General features: G+C 44.7%; 1 protein-coding gene across 1 annotated transcript in view; it reads right to left on the bottom strand.

The window, feature by feature from the left end:
* Positions 1-3,077: 3,077 nt before the first annotated feature.
* The window catches only part of RCHY1 (ring finger and CHY zinc finger domain containing 1), a 98,354-nt gene continuing 80,229 nt past the window's right edge, over positions 3,078-21,202 (bottom strand). The window contains exons 8-9 of the mRNA XM_078676044.1: positions 17,848-17,968; positions 3,078-3,439 (exon numbers count right to left, since the gene is read on the bottom strand). Coding sequence (XP_078532170.1) covers positions 3,311-3,439; positions 17,848-17,968 — 250 coding nt within the window. The 3' untranslated portion in view covers positions 3,078-3,310. The remainder of the gene's footprint in view (positions 3,440-17,847; positions 17,969-21,202) is intronic.

Genomic DNA, 21,202 nt, shown 5'->3' on the forward strand with positions numbered 1-21,202 from the left:
ACGGATAGACACTGTGCTACTATTGTCTGTATCATTGTTTGGTCATTTTCCTTCCTTCCTTGTACGTAATCCCAGAAGAAACCACTGTATATATGCACTCACTGTTCAATTGATACCTTTTTGGTTCTCGTAAACACTTGGGACACTTTGTATTACTATGTACACTAATATATGTAAATAATTATCTATGCAACCATTGTTTTGAAAATGCAAAACCTTGATGAAAAATTCGATACACTGGTGCTTGTCTCTCCCTTGTTCCATCCCCTATATACTCTCGACCTCTATGAATTACTATTATGCTATGTATTAATTTTGGATTCATTAATATCACATCACAGGAACCATTGTTTTTTGGATAAACTGTTTGCCCTGGTTCCTTTGTGAATAGGGTTTCCCTTCTTTTCTCGTAAACGAATATGGGGGGGGGGGGGGCAGAGAGTTACCTTTGTTGCTTCCACCCTGTGTTGCTGCTCACATCTGCTTGAAAAAGAAAAAGTGCTTTCAAATGTTTATACTCTTTTTAAATTGCCGATCCGACTTCAGATTGGTTAATAAAAAGGGGAAAAAAGCCACTGGGTCATTTAAGTGTATGAATGCTTACAAAAAGATGCGCCAGAGGCTATTTTTCTTTTAATTAGCAATTTCTTTAGCCATGCCACACATTTTCCCTACATCACCAGTCTACATTTATCTGCCTCCATGCAGCTTTTGGCAGGAAACCAGCGAATGTGATGCCTTAACAACATCACCTGTAATTTCCTGGATCCATAGAAAGTTCCAGAAGTATGTCACATATACGCAGACAAACCGTGTGGCATCCTCATGTCACACTCACTTTGAGAGGATGGGTAGAATGACCATACAAAGCAAGCTGTCTTCAGTCATCTTGCAGACATTTGTCAAAACCAGTTGCGCCTCTGATTTAGAGTAGAGGATTAGGTCTCAAATAGCGGCTGAACTAGTCTTAACCTTCGTATTCTTCACGCTCTCCTTCAGTACTTTTTCAACATTGCATTTGCTTTGCAAACCCCATTATGTTTGTGCTAGTCCCATTTCTACTTCTCTCAGTACGTGTAAGAGCATCTGACTAATGCTTTTCCCTAAACACCTCATCCTGTGCCTAGAAATATTAAGAAATAAAATGTTGGTATGATAGTTTATTTTAAGCAGAAAAAACACTAGTTAAAATTTGACTAGCAATCAGGGAGCGTCGTGCATGCAAGGCCACTTGGAAATGGTGATTCCGCAGTCACAGTTTTTACTACGTGAATACTGTTTTGCCTCAATTGTCACACAACGCAACATCTGCAGCACAATTCGCAGATTATAGCAACAAAATGTTTTATCAAATGTTATTACAACTGCTGAAGAGAAATATACCACGCTTGACATTTTTCATAAATCAGCTGGTTACCTTTCAACTACCGAGCTCTAGAGATGACAATGTTTCCCTTAAAATGTAAACATAGCTAACTGATGGAGAAGGATATTGCAAGCAGCAGGAAACAAAACCACAAAATACTTAAATTCAATTAGAACAGGGCACGAACGATTCCATCGTTGCCATGAAAATGTTGTCTTTGTTTCAATGTTCACACAAATTCATGTTAACATCATAAGCACGGTTCTAAAAGCAGCAGTTGTTTCAATAGGGCACTCATTCGTTAGGATTCAGGACATTAGACTTTAAAAATAGATGCACCACATTTGGTGTTCTTCTAAAACACCTCCTAATAAGACACATATGGAAAATATAGGACATTTACTTGAGTAATTTGCAGGCAGTTTCTGCTGAAAAGAGGTGCTTGAAGGGGCCCTAATGGATCAATATAGAGGGAACCGCAAACTGAAGGCAGGTTTTAGAGCATAACCGGGCACATCTCCCTTAACAGAACGTGTATATGTAACATAACTCGCACATATCCCTTAACAAAACGTGTAGATGTAACATAACCGGGCACATCTCCCTTAACAAAACGTGTAGATGTAACATATCGGGCACATCTCCCTTAAAAAAACATGTGTAGATGTAACATAACCGGGCACATCTCCCTTAACAGAACGTGTATATGTAACATAACTGGCACATCTCCCTTAACAAAACATGTGTATATGTAACATAACCGGGCACATCTCCCTTAACAAAACGTGTAGATGTAACATATCGGGCACATCTCCCTTAACAAAACATGTGTAGATGTAACATAACTGGCACATCTTCCTTAACAAAACATGTGTATATGTAACATAACCGGGCACATCTCCCTTAACAAAACGTGTAGATGTAACATATCGGGCACATCTCCCTTAACAAAACATGTGTAGATGTAACATAACCGGGCACATCTCCCTTAACATAACTCGCACATATCCCTTAACAAAACGTGTAGATGTAACATAACTGGCACATCTCCCTTAACAAAACATGTGTAGATGTAACATAACTGGCACATCTCCCTTAACAAAACATGTGTAGATGTAACATAACTGGCACATCTCCCTTAACAAAACATGTGTATATGTAACATAACTGGCACATCTCCCTTAACAAAACATGTGTATATGTAACATAACCAGGCAAATCTCTTTTAACGAAACATGTGTATATGTAAAAAAACGGGATCATCTCCCTTAACAAAACATGTGTATATGTAGACTTGTTTCCTGCAGAGTTCAACACTGTATATGTTTTAGCCAAAATATTTTATTCTGGGAGATAAAAATGTAATTGTTAATAAAACGGTGGACATGCGTTCAAATGCAAGATAACATCCATATTTAATAGGGATCCGCTGAATGTGCATACTTTAGAGTGTGTTAAATATCAATGTACCCACTTAATCCTGTCGCAGAATATGATGCATAAGCTGTCTTTATGATTTGCTTTTCCCTGCTGCACAATTTGACTTTAACAGTCATACCTACCGCATAATCTGGTCATCTTTTGCCACATAATTCCAGTGGCTTCCATAATTCTAATTTCATGTTATCTGCCATTCAGCAACCAATCACATGGTTTCAATTTCCAGGTTAAAATGACGGTTTTAAAAACAATTATCAAATCACACTTTAAATAATATCTGTAGTAGCCGTTTACTTTTTATCTGCATGGTAGACGAGTAAAAATTCAGCAACATTCAGCGATTATACTTTGTACAACCAGCGCTATTTCAAAAAGATTTAACTAGAAACAGATGTCTGGTGTTCTTACAATATTTTAAAGCTCTTGACCCACCACAAGGGATGAGGCCCTTTAAACAGCTCTCTCACAAAATATGTCTATCTTTTTCAACAACAGGCAAAATCATCACTGAGGCGGATTCTGTACGTTTGTCTTTCCGTCTTGGGCAGTGTTGTATGATGCACAACTTAAACACTTCATTCCTAGAATATGGAAGGGCACCATGGATCGTGCACTACAGTCGTTGCAGAGAATCTGTAATTCAAACCAAACCAAAATGAGAATACACGCAAAAAATAGCGGAACAATTCTTTAAATTGGCAGCACACTCAATCTTTCTAGATGTTATCACTAAAGCTAATTGTACAAACAGGGTGAAAAACACCCTTGACATTTTAGGGGATAAATGGCAAGGGGGGTGGTAGGTCCCGATACAAAAAAACGAATTTGCATGCACAGACATCCTTTAATAAAATGTAAATGGATGGATGCTACATCACTTCACATCTTATTAAGTGGGTACTCAGATGTCGCACTGACTCGGCACTAAAATGAAATCAGTGGACCCCAGTCAATTCTGCCGTAGCTTCAATAAAAGAACAAGAGGTAGAATACAGTTGTTCAGGACTAAATATTTTGTTCGAGATACTCTCATGAAATACTAATACATGAAAAGTTTCTTAATGCATTATCAGTGTGACATATGCTAGTGAAGACAACAATTCTTTAACAACAAATCCTTTTGTTCAAATAAAGCAATTAGAACTAAGAACTGCAAACTGTTGCATGAATGCTATAATCAATCCTTAATGGAAACCATCAAACACGTAAAGAAAGTCGAGGTGGGAGCAGTGCTATAAAAAATAACTTAAAACAGTCTTTGGGAGCAGAACAGCAGTTCACCATTATTATACAGCTGAATTGGTGAAAAAAATTGAACTCATCTCCAGGGAATTTACGGTGCATCAGTTTCTTAATCCCCGACCACACCAGGCATGTCTAAAGAGACAGGGGACCTCAAGAATCAAGTTTTACTGTACGAGCAGGACCCACAAAATAAAGGCATCATTCTTCATGTATCTGTCTTTTGAACTTCGAAGGACAGATTGGGTAGGCTTGACTGAATGGTAGATTCTGGGTGGGGTGTTCATTCAGTTCCATGCATTAGCAGCAATTACCGCTACACCCTGCCTTCAAGGTCTATATCGCCTTAGGTGTCAGATGCTCCTCTGGGAGGGGGTCTGTATTACTGAACAGGTTGTAGCCTGCGGGGACAGTCTCCCAGATGTAGTAACCCTGTATATTGAGCACCAAGGGTGCGAGGTCCCTCGGCTTCTGCCCTATTGACGTTAGGTTTGCCCCACTTGGAAGCGTAGCTGACACCCAGCCCTTAATAATTAGCACACTCTCTCTTCAGTGCCTTCTGCCCCAATATATTGCAGTGCCCATATACTTACAAAGTAGGGCTCAGTGGGCCACCCCAAAAATGGACTCCTTCAATGACACCCAGGGGAAGAAGGATATTCTGAGCAGACTCCCTTGGGACGATGATTTTTATGATGCTGTTGATGCATCAATTTACAAGGCAGTTTCAGAGGCCATGGCCCCATTGGAGGAATGCCTTTTGAGCCAAATAGCGCAAGCATGTAAAAAGATAGTAGGGACCGCTTTGGGCCCCGTAACTACAAATCCACCCCCCCCCCCAACCCCTAGATTCGAATCTGCTGCCAGTGAAGCGCCCCCACGAGGCGGGAGCAGACCTGGACGCAATCACTAGGCTCAAGCAGGCATTCTAGGCCAGTACTGCTCCTCCAGTGGACCCCTCTGCCCCGGTTGATGATGATCATAGGTACACTGATGACGACGCAGGAACCTCGCGACCTTAGCTCCATTCCTTCCACCCCACCCACCTCCTGTACCTGATGACCAGGGGCTATGCTCTGACATGTTTGACCCAGATGAGATTCTTCACCGGAGGTCTTCTAAATGAGCCCCGTCAGAGAAGGCCGCACAGTACGTGGCGGGTCGCATTCGGATGCCTCTGGAGAAGGTATCCCGAAACTGTCTGAGGGCGGAGTGCCTCCACCCCTCCCTAGAAGGCCAGGTGGTGTTAACTCCCGACACTGACCCACGAATGGCCACCTTCATACAAAAATTCATGAAGGATGCAAAAAAAAAAAAAGGGTTAGAAAGGTCCTGGCAGGCTTGCCAGGACAAGTTGCTGGACACCCTTGGGCCGCTAACAAAGACTCAATATGGCAGAGGAGGCCAGGTCATCTGGCTCTCTAATTTCACCCGATACCCTTTCGGTATGGGCGCAGGGCACTGTTGTCATCCACAGCAACGCGACTTGCGCATTGTGGACAGAGAGACGTCAGTCCCTGCTCATTAAGGTGGACCCCAAGTTTGGGGATCTGGCGGACTCCGAGGCAGGTCCTATTGTGCAGGGGGGCCTCTTTGGGGAACATTTTATCAAAGGAATTGGGGAGGTTTATGAATACCTTTACCTCAGTAGACAAAGCACAGTCCTCCATTAAAAAAGTTTTCCACTCCCGGGTTTTCAGCGGGGCTGGTTGAGGCAGGGGCCGCTTGACTGGTCGCCATAACAACCAGTACAACTCTGGAGGACAAGGCTCCTGCCAAGGACAGTATCAAGACTAGGCCAGATTTGCAAACCTCTACACCATCAGAGGGAGGCGAGGCAGAGGCGCCAAAGGCACTGGGACCTCCAACAGTACCAGTGAATGTTTCCGATTCTTCCCCTGTAAAAGGTAGGGGGCAGACAGGAAAAACAATTCCAGGCCTGGACTTCCATCAGGTGGACGCTTGGGTACTCCAGACTATTCAAGGGTTCCAAATTGAGTTTTATGGTACTCCCACCCAAGCCGAACTCCTGCGCCCCCATCAGTTTTTTGGCAGAAGAGTCGGCCCTGGCGGACCAGGAGGTGAGATCCCTGCTGACCAAAGGAGCTATCTCCCCAGCAACTCTAAATCCCAGGGGGTTCATCCGCAGCCTCTGTCTGGTGGACTAAGTGAACAGAGGTCAGCATCCGGTCATCAAACTGCGCGCGTTCAATGAGTGGCTGGTCTATCGCCACTTCACAATGGAGGAGATCCATTTGCTTTGGGACATCCTCTGCTCTCGAGACTTGATGGTGTGTCTGGACCTTAAAGATGCCCAACTCTCTATCCCCATTTTTTCCCCTCACAGCAGGTTCTTAACTGGTTTTCGTGGGGAAGAGACACGTACGCATTCCACACCCTGCCCTTCGGCGTCTCCTTGGCACACTAGTGCTTTACGTAGGTCTTCAAACCGGTAGTGGAACACCTGCGGTCACAGGGGATGAGACTAATAGTCCATCTCGACAATCTCCTGATAATGACGCAGTGCCCCAACAAACTGGAGCTGCAACTCCTACAGAGCTTGGGGTTCATAATCAACGATTCTAAATCTCTCCTAGTCTCCTCACAAAAGGTGATTTTTCAGGGTTTCTTGATCGACTCTGTAGAGACTTTTCTCAGTCTTCCTTCTCGCAAGGTGGCAAAAATTTGCCACAAATTGTGGCCGTGCTCACGAAGCTCCGCATCTCTTTAAGACAGGTGGCGCGCCTTGTAGGCCTCCTCTCCTCCTCTCCTCCTCCATCCAGGCCATCTTCCCGGGGCCTTTTCACTACTGCGCCCTCCAACACTCGAAGGCCACTCATCTCTGCAAGGGGCTCTCATATACTCAGCAGGTGACTCTCTCCGCAGAAGCCAAGAAGGAGATCACATGGTGGCATACCAACATGGAGGCGTGGAACGGACGGGCAATATTTGGCTCCGTGCCAGATATAGGCATCGAGTCCGACGCCAGCAAGTCAGGCTGGGGCGCCAGATGTGGTGAGTTCACCACAAGAGGGGAATGGTCTCTGCTTGAACAACAATTGCATAACAACTGTTTGGAGCTCCTGGCGTGTTCCTTTACAATCAGAAGTTGGACCAAGGACTCGATCCAATCTTGTGTTCTCCTGAAGATGGACAATGCATTGGCGGTCAGGTACATCAACAAGTTAGGGGGCATCCGGTCGAAGGCTCTCTCCGACCTTGCTGCCAAATTCTGGCAATATTGCCTGGACAGCCAGATCTCGGCGACGTGGAATACCTTCCGGGTCAGGACAATTAGGCGTCGGATTTTCAGTTCCGTCACTTTCAGGACACGACCCTATGAAAACTTCATGCAAGAGTTTTCTCGGACCTTCAGAAAAAATAGGGTCCCTTTTTCAGTGTATCTCTTTGCCTCCCGCCTGGATGACCAATTACCCAGGTTCTTCAGTTGGAGACCGGATCCCTCAGCGGCGGCCATGGACGCATTCCTCCAGGACAGGACAAGGGAGCAGGATTATGCCTTTTCCCGGTTCGCCATGATCACCCGGGTCTCAGCCCAGGCTTGGGGGCAGTCAGCGATGGTGGTGATCATTACACCAATTTGAAAATCGCAAGTCTGGTTTCCAGTTCTGCTGGAACTTTCCTGGGATTATCCAATCCCTCTCCCACTGTTTCCAGCCCCGCTTCTCAGTCCAGAACAACAGCCTCACCTGCTCATCCTGCAAGGGTCGCTAGCCCTCATGGCATGGCGGATGACAAAGGACGATGGTCAGTCCCAGGCCTTTTGGGCGCAGCAGAGAAGTTCATGTCCAAGGCCTGGGTGGACAGCACAGTCAAACGCTATAGGTCTACCTGGAGAAGCCAATGGGACCTTGATCCTGTGACAGCAGATGTGATCCACATCCTGAATTTTTGGGCCTCGCTGGCCGAGGAAGGCCTGGCCTACAGGTCTATTAATACCGTGGGCTCAGCTATATCTGCAGGACACTCCGTGGTGGATGGCTCCCCGGTGGGGGAACACTCATTCGTTTGTCGACTACTGAGGGGGATCAGGCTGTCCCTGCCTCTAGAGCTCAGATATTCAGCCCTCTGGGATGTGAACCAGGTACTCAACCTCTTCTTTCCTGGCAACCAAACAGGCTCCTGTCCAGAAAGGAATATGCTACTTACCAGTATGCATCTGTTCTTGGCATGTAGGGCTGCTGACATTCATATCTGTGCATAGATCGCCGCCTAGTGTTGGGTCCGGATGATTGCACCTTGTTGTCCTGGAAGAGTCTTTGAAGTATCACGAGATAGGTGACTCCTCCCCTGGACTACAGTGCGCATGGGCATCTTCTCCATCCTCAGATTGTTTTTCGCCATTGTGGCAGAGATGGAGATAGTAAAGTAAGAGATGGACATGCAAAAGATAATGCTGCAGCTGCGACAGGCACCGGGAAGGAGGGCGGGCGATATGAATGTCAGCAGCCCTACATGCCAAGAACAGATGCATACTGGTAAGTAGCATATTCCGTTCGAGGCATGTGGGCTGCTGAATTCATATCTGTGCATAGACTGTATAGCAGTATCTCCTCTAGCGGTGGTTACCTGTGCCAGCTGCAGCAGTTTGAAAGAGAGTTTTGAGGACAGCCTGGCCTACAGCAGCTTGCTGCTTTGCTTGCACGTCTACACAGTAGTGTTTTGTGAAAGTGTGTATGGTAGTCCATGTGGCTGCTCTACATATGTCCTAAAGAGGGATATTTCCTAGGAAAGCCATGGATGCCCCCATTTTTCTCGTATTGTGTGCTCTTGGGGGTACGGTTAAAATGCGTTTTGCTTTTTGATAACAAATCTGAATGCATCTAACTATCCATCTGGCTATTCCTGACTTTGATATGGGATTCCCTTTATGTTGTGGTGAAAAAGCAAAAAATAATTTCGTTCTGTCCACATAGTAAAGCAGAGCTCTTTTTACATCCAGTGTGTGTAGGGCTCTTTCCGCTACTGACTGTGGATTTTGGAATAACACTGGCAGTTCTATTGACTGATTAATATGAAAAGTTGATACGACTTTTGGCATAAATTTAGGGTTTGTTCTAAGAACTACCTTGTTAGCATGTAGTTGCATGAAGGGTTCTTGAATTGCTAATGCTTGTAGCTCACTAACTCGCCTGAGTGAGGTAATGGCAATCAAGAATGCCACCTTCCATTTTAGAAATTGCAATTCGCATGAGTGTGAAGGTTCGAAAGGATGCCCCATAAGTCTGGTAAGTAAAGCACTATATTTAGGTTCCAGACTGGAGAAGATGGGTGCCTTGGAGGAATCACCCTTTTAAGACCCTCCATAAAAGCTTTGATTGCTGGTACTCTAAACAGTGAAAGGTGTTGCCTGTTTTGAAGGTATGCTGCTATAGCAGCAAGGTGTAGTCTTATTGAAGAGTAGGCTAGGTTGCATCTTCGAAGATGCAGTAGGTAACATATAATGTTCTGAATGGAAGCATCTAATGGGTTGATTTGGTTATTGTTGCAGTAAATAACAAATCTCTTCCATTTAGCTGCATAGCATGCTCTAGTAGTCGGTCGGCTTGACTCCTTAATGATGTTCATACAGTCTGGAGGCAAGTTAAGGTATCCAAATTCTAAGACTTCAGGAACCAGATCGCTAGGTCCACCTGGTTGGGATCTGGGTGCCTGATTTCTCCATGGTTCTGAGTTAGAAGATGGGGTGCGAGGCGCAGCCTTTGATGAGGAACTACTGAAAGCTCCAGGAATGTTGTGTACCACGACTGTCTCGCCCATGTGGGAGCAACTAGGATTAGTGTGAGTGACTGTTGCCGCAGTTTGCGTGCCACCAGCGGGATTAGTGGTGCTGGGGGAAAAGCGTACGTAAATCTGCCTGACCAGTTCATCCATATCGCATTGCCCTGTGACAGCGGATGTGGGAACCTGGCGGCAAAGTACCGGCATTTTGAGTTTTTGTTTGTGGCAAACAGGTCTATATCTGGGTGCCCACACTGTTAGAAGAATGGCTGGAGAACTTGGGGGTGAATCTCCCATTCGTGAAGTTGTTGGCTGGGTCTGCTGAGCAGATCCGCTATCTGATTGTCTTTCCCTGGGAGGTGTTCTGCCAGGAGAAAGATGTCTTTTGGAATTGCCCACTTCCATATGCTCTGTGCTAAGTGGGACAGCTGTGGGAAGTGTGTTCCTCCCTGCTTCTGGATATAGTACATGGCTGTCATGTTGTCTGTCCGGATCAACACAGTCTTGCTGTACAGGTATTTTTGGAATGCTTTTAGAGCTAGGAATATTGCCAGCAACTCTAGTTGGTTGATATGCAGTTTCTTTTGTTTGATTGTCCAGAGCCCTTGTACTGTGTATTGAAGTAGGTGGGCTCCCCAACCTGTCAGTGATGCGTCCGTTGTTAGTACTAGTTGTGGAACTTGCTCTTGGAACACTCGCCCTTTGGAAAGGTTTTGTGGGTTCCACCACTGCAGAGAGTTGTAAGCGCGACTGTCTACCAACACTAGGTCTTTTAGTTGTCCTTGAGCTTGGTTCCACTGCCGTGCTAGGCATTCTTGCAATGGACGCATTTGTAGTCGGGCATGGGGGACAATGAATATGCAGGACGCCATCATGCCTATGAGCTGCATGAAGACTCGAGCTGGCAAAGAGTGTTGTGGCTGAAATTAGCGAATGAGCATCTGCATGCTGGTTATCCTTGCTGAGTTTGGATATGCCTTTGCTACCGAGGTGTCTATAGTAGCTCCCAGATATTGTTGTGTGTGGGATGGTTGTAGATGCGATTTTGGGTAGTTTATCGAAAAGCCTAGGCTGTGTAGCAGTTGAAGTGTTTGAGGCGTTTCTCTTGCACACTATTCGTACGATTTTGCTTGTATTAGCCAATCGTCTAGGTATGGGAACACGTGGATGTGTTGCCTCCTGAGATGTGCAGCTACTGTCGCTAAGCATTTTGTAAACACTCTTGGAGCCGTGGTTATCCCGAAGGGGAGAACCTTGAATTGGTAGTGTTGACCTTCTATTGTGAACCTGAGGTATTTTCTGTGAGCTGGATGGATGGGTATGTGAAAATAAGCATCCTTGAGGTCCAATGTTGCTAGAAAGTCTTCTTGCTGGAGTAGAGGAAGCACTTGCTGTAGTGTGATCATATGGAAGTGCTCCGACAGAATGTATTGATTTAGGGGTCTGAGGTCTAATATTGGTCTGAGTGAACCGTCCTTCTTGGGAATAAGTATATAGAGTATACTCCTGTCCCTTGGTGTTGGGAAGGGACTGGCTCTATGGCCCCCTTTTCCAGCACGGATCACACCTCTTGTTGTAGCAGGGTGATGTGTTCTTTGGACATAGGACGGTGTGTGGGTGGTGTGTTTGGTGGGGTAGAGGTGAGTTCTAGGCAATATCTATACTGGATAATTTGTCTCACCCACCTGTCTGTGGTAATTGAGTTCCAGACAGGTAGGAACTGTTGGATCCTGCCTCCGACCGGTGTTAGGTGGTCTGGAGGTAGTGTGATGAAGTCACTGTTTTGTGGCAGTGAAGGCTCTGGTGTTATTGCCTCCACGTCCTCGTCCCTTATTATTGTTGCCCCTATAACCTCCTCTGTTGGAGTTTTTGTTAAAGGAACCTTGTGTGTTGCTTTTGTATGTAGATGAGGTTTGTGAAGTATTGACTCGTGTAGCTTCTCTGTATGAGGAGCGTCGAAAGGAACCTCTGTGTTGTTGAAACTGCAATGCACCCATTGATTTGGTCTAAACTGGTGTCCACTGCAGGCCCGAAAAGGAAGTCTTGATTGACTGGTTGGTTAAGAAAGGTGGATTGCACCTCGTTCTTAAAGCCAGAAATGCGTAGCCATGCACGTCTTCGTAATAAGACACTAGTGGACCTGGCTGCAGTGTCTGCTGTGTCAAGCGCACATTTAATGGAGGCGTTTGTAATACATTTTCCATCCTGTATGAGGTCAGTAGCTTGTGCTTTGAAAGGCTCAGGCAGGTGTTGCATCAAACTTTCAAGCTGGTTGTAGTGTGCTCTGTCGTGACGGGCTAGTAGAGCTTGTGTATTTGCAATTCTCCATGAATTGGAGGCCTGTGATGCTACTCTTTTACCCGAGGCCTCTAGTATGTTGGACTCTTTATCAGGAGGTGGAGCTTCTCCTGTTGTCTGTGAGTTGGCCCGTTTGCGTGCGTTGGCCACCACTAGTGAATCTAATGGCAACTGACCTCTGATATAAGTAGGGTCTGTAGGGGCCGCTCGATATTTCTTTTCAATCCTGGCATTGATTACACGTGCTCTGGCTGTATCTTTAAATATATCTGGCGCGTGTTTTAGGACCCCTTTCAACAAAGGAAGTGTTCTGACATTTTTCTCAGAAGTAGGGAATGTGTCAAATAAAAAGTCCTCTTCTATAGGTTCATTGTGCATGTCTACGTTGTGGTACTGCGCCGCCCTATCTATTAGCTGGTTGAAGACAATGGTGTGATCAGTAGGTGACGGCCTTGTTGGGTATGAGGTGTCAGGGATGGGATGCGAGTCATATGGATCAGTGGGCTCTACCCATGGTTCATTTTGAGGGTTAGGATCCTCTGGATAGTTAATATCATATTGAGGATCTTCCCCTGTGTCGCCCTCATTGTCCCCAGAGTGCGTAGGAGAGTAAGGAGCAAAAGGCGTAGTAGGCATAGTGGGATAGAAAGGAATGAAGGGTCTAGAGGGAGAAGTCCCAAAGTCCTTTTTCTTTAGAGGAATGGGGGAATGAGGGTGAGTGACCAATGGCCTCTTTTTCCTGTGTAAAATAGTGACTTTACCAGTCTCAGGGTTGATATATATTTTTGCCTGATCCTCAGATGGCTCTGGGTGGAAAAGTTCTTCTTCCACTGTCCGTGGCTGTGTCTTTGACTTTTTTGACTCAGTCTTTTTTGGATCTCCCGTTACCTTTGGGTCGACTACCTTTTTTGGTTCGACGACTTTCGGTGCCTTACTGCTCTTCTTCGGCTCGGGCTCTTTGTCCGGCTCGACGACTGATTGCAGATCGACCGGAACTTCAGGTTCGATGCGCTTTCTGTGCTCGACAGATTTTTTAGGTTGACTGTCTTTTGTCGAGTCTAGGCTTTTTCTCGGACCGACCACTGTTTTAGGAGCACTTGTCTTTGGGTCGGTGCCTTTGTTTGGCTCGATAACCTGTTTCGTCTGGGCCACAGGCTTCGGTACGACGCCCTCTTTGTCGGAGACCCTCTTTGGTTCGACGACTTTTTGTGCAGCGGCCTTCTTCGGATCGACGGCCTTCTTCGGTTCGGTGGCCCTCTTTGGCTCGACGGCCTTCTTTGGTTCTGCGCTTTTTGTCTGGATGGCCTTCTTCAGGTCGACGCCCTTAGGCTGTACGGCCTTCTTCGGTTCGACGCCCTTTGGGTAGACTACTTTTTTGGGTTCTAGAACCTTCTTTGAGATCACGTTACTTGGACCTGGGGTGTCTGAAGGCTTAATCTTTGTTTTCGAAGCCGAGCCGGACGGCGGGGCTGCCGAATGGTGTTTTGGATCTTGGCTAAGGCCTTTAGGCGATGCCTCGATCGAAGACTTCGGTAACGGGGTAATTGGTGTCGGGGGCAATGTACTCACGATTTGCCCCGGTGGGATTTCGTCATCGGAGTCCGAGTGGTCCTCGATGGTGATGATCTCTAGATCCGAATCTTCTCCTTCTGGAAGTTCCTGTTCATCCTCGAAGATGTTGTCTGGTTCCGGTGCCTGTCGCTGCATCTCTTGCCTAGCGACCCGTCGAATCCGGATCATTTTCTTCTAACGGAATTGGGCACAGGCTGGGCAGGTTTCTTCCTTGTGGTCCGGTGATAGGCACTTGTTGCATACCGTGTGTCTGTCAGTATGCGGGAACTTGGAGTGGCATTGTGGGCACCTTTTGAACAGGCTCCTTTCCATCGACAGCAGGCCCACGTGGCGTCGAAAAGGACCAACGGCCCGCGTCGACGACAGAGTCGAGATTGAAAGCTTGATCGAGTCAAGAAGTACCGAGCGAGAATACCGTCGAAGTCGAAGGCCTTTTGGCCTCGAGAAAAGTTTAGTTTTGATTCTGAAGTTGGAGTATAGGAATAACATCCGAACCCAATGGCGGAAAAAAACAATCGGAGGATGGAGAAGATGCCCATGCGCACTGTAGTCCAGGGGAGGAGTCAGCTATCTCGTGATACTTCGAAGACTCTTCCAGGACAACAAGGTGCAATCATCCAGACCCAACACTAGGCGGCGATCTATGCGCAGATATGAATTCAGCAGCCCACATGCCTCGAACAGAGCTTTCGGTAAAACTAGCCATGCTTCTCTGTCTGATCTCCTGTAGACAGTTGTCGATGTCGGCGCGCTGGACATCATCATCAGGATATTTTCTTTTTCTGGAGTTACTTTCACTATCTGTAGACGGACGAAATGTGGAACAAAGTCCATTTTGTGTCCGGCATTTCCTGAGTCACCGAAATTGTGTGTACTGCCGGGTCTTAAGGCCTATGAAGAAATGTCAGAGCAATGTCACCCTCCTGACGAGCAGCAACTCTTAAATGCCTTGTGCAAGCCTGACAGAGCGGTGTATTCTCCCACAATAGCCCAGTGGGTTCGATAGATGATGCACGAAGCAGGTATTGACCTGAGGTTGTTTGGGGCCCACTCCAAGCATGGGGCAATGGCCTCAAAAGCCCTCTCATTGGGGGCTCGACTGGAGGATATTATTAATGCTGCAGATTGGTCTTCGGACTTCACATTCAAGAGGTTTTACATCAAATCAGTACTGAAGATGGCCCACTTGTTGGTAAGTAACCTTTAAACTAGCATAATCCTCACCTCCGGTGTTGACATAGAATGAAAAACTTCCTAGCTATCGTTATGGAAAGTTTCAATTCTATTAAGGGACTCAGAGGCAAGGATTATCCCACTGAGGATTCCGCTGCTGAGTGGGTAACTAAATTTGAGTTTCTCGTGTTGAGCTAATGTTGCATGGATGATGTTTGATTCACCGGTGACCCTGCGACCTTGACTTCTTCCCTTTCAGGGTTAAACATTAGCGATGAATGTATCCTAAATAAGTCTTTTGTTTGCAAGAATGGATGCAGATAAACAGGATTGGTGAGTTGATGGCAATGGCTGATCTCACGCAACGAAAGAGGAGGAATGGCCAGTGATGATGGGCTATGACCTGGGTTACCAACACCTGATTGGCTGGGATAGAGACTGTTCTGATGAACTCTGTTTGTTTCTATTCCCAAAGCCTCATGGGAATTGTAGTTGTGGAGTTTAAGTTTTGAAATGGCTGCTGTTCAATAAAAGTGGAGACAGTAAAGTATAATCCTCGCCTCCGGGTCCTTAATAGAATTGAAACTTTCTGTTACGATAGCTAGGATATTTTTCATTCCTAGCTTTTTTACTGCGACCGCACACTTGCACATTATTAGTGAAAGATGGGTGTTATTTTGCACTGTTGCCTATATGAAGACCTTTATTTGCCTCCACTAAACAAAGCTCATTTCCTTCAAGCAACGGTGAAGTGTTTCAAGAATTGCTCTAGCTGCCCAGCCCATGAGAAAAGGAGATAAATCAGGTATTGTTCAATAGCTTTGACAAAGGGTTGGTTACGTTAAGAGCAGTGACACTATCAAAAATGTTTTCAACCAATCCCTTAATCTGCCACATCATAGCCAGCAGATGTGTCAAGAAGAATCAAGAATGTTGATGGATCATCAAGGGAAATTAGGAGATCTTCAGAGAAGCTGGTCAGTAGGGGTTTGGCCAGTGGCCAAATCATATAACTCGTTTCAAATTACATTTGTTTTGCAGCACCGTTTGAAAACTAATTAATGAAATACTAAACTGTGAAAAGGAGAGAAGGAACAAAAGAATTGGAGCATTATAGAAACGGGCTAAACTGTAAAGAATGTGGGAATAGAAGAGCAAGGGTGAATACAAGCAGGGCTGGAAAGGAAACCACAATCTGTCCTGACAAACGTTTTGAATCAGCCCACAACTGCAAGTTACCTTGACTAGAATGGGGTTGTGACAACCCTACTTGCTCTGAAAGCATCCCTCTGCCTGAAACCTACCAGGGAACACATCAAGTAGCAGAAGGGCCAGTCCAACACTGAGTGTAGAGTGCAAAAGTGAGAAAAAGGACTCCACCATGAGAAAGAAAATGAGAACTCAGACTGCGTGCTGCAAATTGACATAGAGAATATAAGAAGAATGAGAACAGGACCACTGAAAGTGGAAGGAAATAGAAGTAATGTTGTACCCTGTGCCAAATTCAAAAGAGAGAGAGAAATGAAACCAATAGTAGGTTTAAATCAAGCAATTCAAATAAAAAAGAGAAATCACATCAAATCAATTAGACTCCAGACCAGACTCAATACTTTGACCGTTGGTCCCAGTTGCAGAACCATTTAATAACTCTTGTATGGGTAACAAATTAGAGATTTTTTCTAACCACACAAACAACCTTAGTAGTCTCCTGAGTCAACCTAAAAAGCCCAAAGGCTGCACCCTCAGGAATCAGACAGCCGGGCTCAGGGGTGAAAGGGAGAAATAATTTGTCCTTGGTCCAGAGAGAGAGAAAAGACATATTATGTCAGGGCAGAAAGAACATTGGCTGTGGACTGTGCCATCTTTTGAAGGTCTGAGAGTCCAAGACTATTTGGCTACTTGAATGCTTTGAGAAATTATCGGTGCCTATCACTCTTCAGTAATCTGAATGGAATGTTGAATGTTAGAGGGAATGTTGAATGTTAGAGGTAAAGTTGGAAGCCGGAGAGCAGTTGTGCCTACAGCAGATCAGAAATGTTTTCTTAAAGAACCTAAATTCCTATCACCCGAGATGCTAACTAATAACATTAGGCTGAAAGTGGAGGCCAAACAACATTACTGCAGAGAAAAGAATGCAATCTGGGGTAAACTGACACAAGTGTTGCGGTTTGATGCCACTGCTCACAAAGAGGGGGGGCACTCATGTCCAGGATTACTTTTATTTTGTTGCATGAAAGTGGTCTAGCACCTCTGTTACCAGGGGTAACAAGCCAAAGTTCTGAAGTGATGCCGAGATATACATGGTTCATGCCACCACAAAGTAGATACCAATCCATGTAACTAACAATTACATTGGAATCCAAATTGAAAGAATAGCTTGCACATGGAAGATACACATCAGTGCATGTGAACAATTCACACTGTGCATTAGTTAAAAATATTTGAATCCTAGAACAAGCTTCAGGAATTTGAAAAGAGTGGTCACTTTGTTAAGAGCTGGAAAGAGAATAAAAAGCTATGAGGCCAAGCAAATTACTCACCTATTTCTTCAAACACTTAACAACGATAGAAATGATTGTACCATGTAAAAGTAACAGTTTGAACTGACATTACATGATGTTTCAAATCATTCATATCCAATTCAAGGTCAAATTTAGAGTTCAAATACTTTTGCCAGTCCAGCAGATAGGGGACTTCGATGAACGCCAGCAGTATACAAGCATTTCACGCTTGTATCTGGCAATCATCGTCTCGTAGAACACATTTTACTCAAATTAAAAGGCATGTACCAAAGCAAGATCACAGGTAGCATACGTGGAATACTACGCATGAGGTATTGCATTTGCAGTTTGAAAGGAAAGTGACCAGCCAAATTTCATAAGTTCCAGATGCAATAATTAAAGTCGCACTCAGAAAGCAGGCGGTTGATTTTGCATCTTTTGCAAAAATGGGTGCTGATAATGCTCTTGTGCTAACTGGATACATCAATGAAGGTGAACTGAATGCCGACTTGCCTCAACTGTCATGTTCTGATATTCCGTGGGCATAGGAGTTTGGGCCACTTCATCGTCTAACTCTTTCCAGTAACTTGTCATATCAAGAGCAGAGTGCATACACAATGGACACCTGTATCCGCTACAAGGAAAGGGGAGAACAACAGACAATTAGGCAAGGTGAAATACCACACAGGGAAGTGATTACATATACATTAGGAATCAATTAATAAGTGATTATAATCTAAATATTTAGATCCTATAGCTGATAATGTATTTCTTGTGCATCATATGGTTTATTATGTAATACAGCCTGCATCAACAAAGTGTGTGTTTCCCCAATCTAACAGGCATGCCGATGTCCTCTGATTCATTGTTTGACATGTGAGCAAACATCTTTAAAAGCTCAGTTCCTCAAGACAGACGCGGCATTGTGCTAGAGGGAAAACACGGAGGAAAGAAAAAAAACATTTGAATTGCCTACACAGCAACAATCCTGAAGGTGACCCATCAATTGCCTCTTTGGCAAGGAGTGCTGACACAGACCAGTCTACTCTAATGACAACTAGAAACAGTGCTTAATTTGTGAAAGGAGAGCTAGTGGCCGAAACTCTGATCAGAAGCCAGCAGCCGTTGCGATTACATATCAGCATGCCAAGATTCACGGCTGGGAGTCTTTAATCCACTACAAACACTCTCTGTGCCTTTTTCTCGCTCTTGCTGCTTCTTCTCTTTGCGACGGTTTTGCCGTCTTTCTCGTCCTTCATCTTTCCGATCTGTGTGTTTTTCCTTCTCTTGTGCTCGGTAAACAGCTGATGCGAGAAATAAGTGCTGGTCCTCAAAAATAAGTTCTGGTGCCCCTCACCGGCAACCACCGGCTCAAATTAAACATTGCCTAGAAGACTAAATTGGGTCTACCTGAAGAACAGACACAAACAGAATATCTGAGCATCCCAAACACTGTGATCATGGAAACTCCATGGATTGAGGATAACAAGTCCTCCCCCAGTCTCCTCCTACGTCGAATGGAGGAATCCAGATATGTGATAGATGTGGTATTGGACTCCTGGTTAATAAACCAGTCAGATGCACTCCTACTATAATATTATAATAGCAGAGGTTACTCTCTCTAGCATATTCAGACTTCTTGAAGCAGAGTACATGTGCATGTCACCGCAGATGTACTGGAAAATCTTTTGGTATCTTCTATACAAATATAGCCTTGTAGAGGAACAGTAACGGGCAGACACTTATGTACTGCAAGGATAAGACCTCAAAGGTCAACATTTCTAGGATGGTACACAACAACTATTGCACTGTTGGGCCACAGCATGATAGGGTCATCTTGTGGTTAGGTCCAATCTGCACCTTTAAGATTGCCTGAATATTATGCCCATTGGGCACTTTACGGGTTACTCCAGGTTTCAGTTAGGCCTACGCAAAACTTAAAATATGCCGGCATAGATTTTGGAATTTCGTGTTGTGCGAAATTCCAGAAATTAAATTACTTTGCATAATTACGCTTCATCAAAAATCATCAAAAAATTACCACAAACACACAGGAACAAAAGAACACAAGCAGCTGTTTGCGGTGACTTTGTTTTGCACTATTTTTCAGCTCAATGCTCATCCTCGTATCACGAATATAGCACACCGCTAGTTTTCATCCCATAGCAGACTAACGAGGCAGCTAGTGTAACCAAAGGGCCTCTTCTTTTTTGGCAGGTAAACAAAATGCTGAAATTAATTGAAAATGCTTCATAGAACAGTTCCTTCCACCGTATAGCATGGAGCTCACAGATCTGCGACTGACAGAGAAGCCCACAGACTAGATCCCAATCCACACACAGCAAGCACTGCCTACATGAATGAGATACATTAGTAAAACGGTCTTCAAAACTAGATTTCTGCAACATATATGGGAACCCACTAATGTATTAAAGTAAGGAAGAAAATTCCCTAAAAAAGAATGAATAAAACATACACTTGGCAAAAGGAACAGAGAGACAAGAATGAAGCACTGAGTCTAAGGGAGAGAAGAAAAATGCAATCATCCTCATAAATAAGGTAAGCAGTAGCAAAGTCCTTCTAATTGAGACCTATTATCTTTGGCAACGCTTTTGGCGAAGCTATTCAGCGACAAAAATAGAAAAAAAGATATTCAATACCAATGCATGCACTCCTGAAGAATTCACCCAAAGTCTTGAAATTCTCAAAAAAGCGGTTCTTCTTTATTGACAATTTCTTAGTTTTCTTATATCAATGCCTAGCCAACCAACGTGTGTTTTGGCACATGGAAATAACCAATGACTGGTAGGTATGCGCAATCATCACAAACTCATCTTTAAGATTCTGGAAAATCGGCTGTAAAGCTTTTGTATCAGGCTGCAGTGAGTAGTGCGATGGGTCTGTATATATGCAATTAATACACTCTCAAATTAGAGCAATTATCAGAATAAGAAATGATTCCTTTATTTGGGGCATACGGGTCTAGGACACCATTACTCTGCCACTCCCGAAAATGAACAAAAGAATGCTTACAGGACACCACTCAGTACTATATGTGTACACACGAAATAGAAGAATGATCACTTATTCTGATAACTGTCAACTGGACCTGGACTGGGCCCTGCTTGTGGGTCTCTGCTTGACACCTGTGTATCTCCAAGTGCCTCCCCTGACGTCCTGGCGACCTTTCTGAAAGAAAAATTAATTTGGGGGGAAGGTGCAAACATATTACCCGTTAGGGTTTCAAGGCACAGGGGGCCGTCGGGGAGATTAAGTAAGCTACTACTCAGTCACACATTGCTGAGCTGCCACCGGGATCTCCGGAGTCAGCCGCTCTAGCCGCTGTGCCACACCTCTCCCACCTTTATTTGTGTACTTCTTCAATGGACTGGACTTAAAGGACGGAGTCAGAACGTAAAATCTTTGACCAGGACAAACCTGGTTGGTGTATCCAGGCCACGCTAAATTACGGTCAGCCTCAAATTGCACCTAGGTCCTGGTCGAAAGCGACCTTTGGATATCAATGGTGCTTTGTGCTTCTTGATGCTATCCCTGCTTGAAACTTCAAACTTTTTGCCAAGTCTTTTATAACATTTAACACTATTGTTCTAATTTTGTTTGTGAGTTTTATTGTTTTGCATTTGACAACGTTTTACACATTGCCCTAAATTAATCCTGTCTGCTCTGTGCCATATCTATCAGGGGGGTGAGCTCAGATTAGAAGAGTGACTTTGTTTCTTCAGTCAGAAAGGGTTACGATTATTCCATGAGGTGGGCACTCATACACCCCAAATAACACTCAAACATCTCTGATGATGAACTGCCTTAGCTGCTAATAATCATCTGGGGTACCTGCAATAGCTGGAAG

Source organism: Lissotriton helveticus, chromosome 2_1 (genome assembly GCF_964261635.1).
Source record: "Lissotriton helveticus chromosome 2_1, aLisHel1.1, whole genome shotgun sequence".
Lineage (NCBI taxonomy): Eukaryota > Metazoa > Chordata > Amphibia > Caudata > Salamandridae > Lissotriton > Lissotriton helveticus.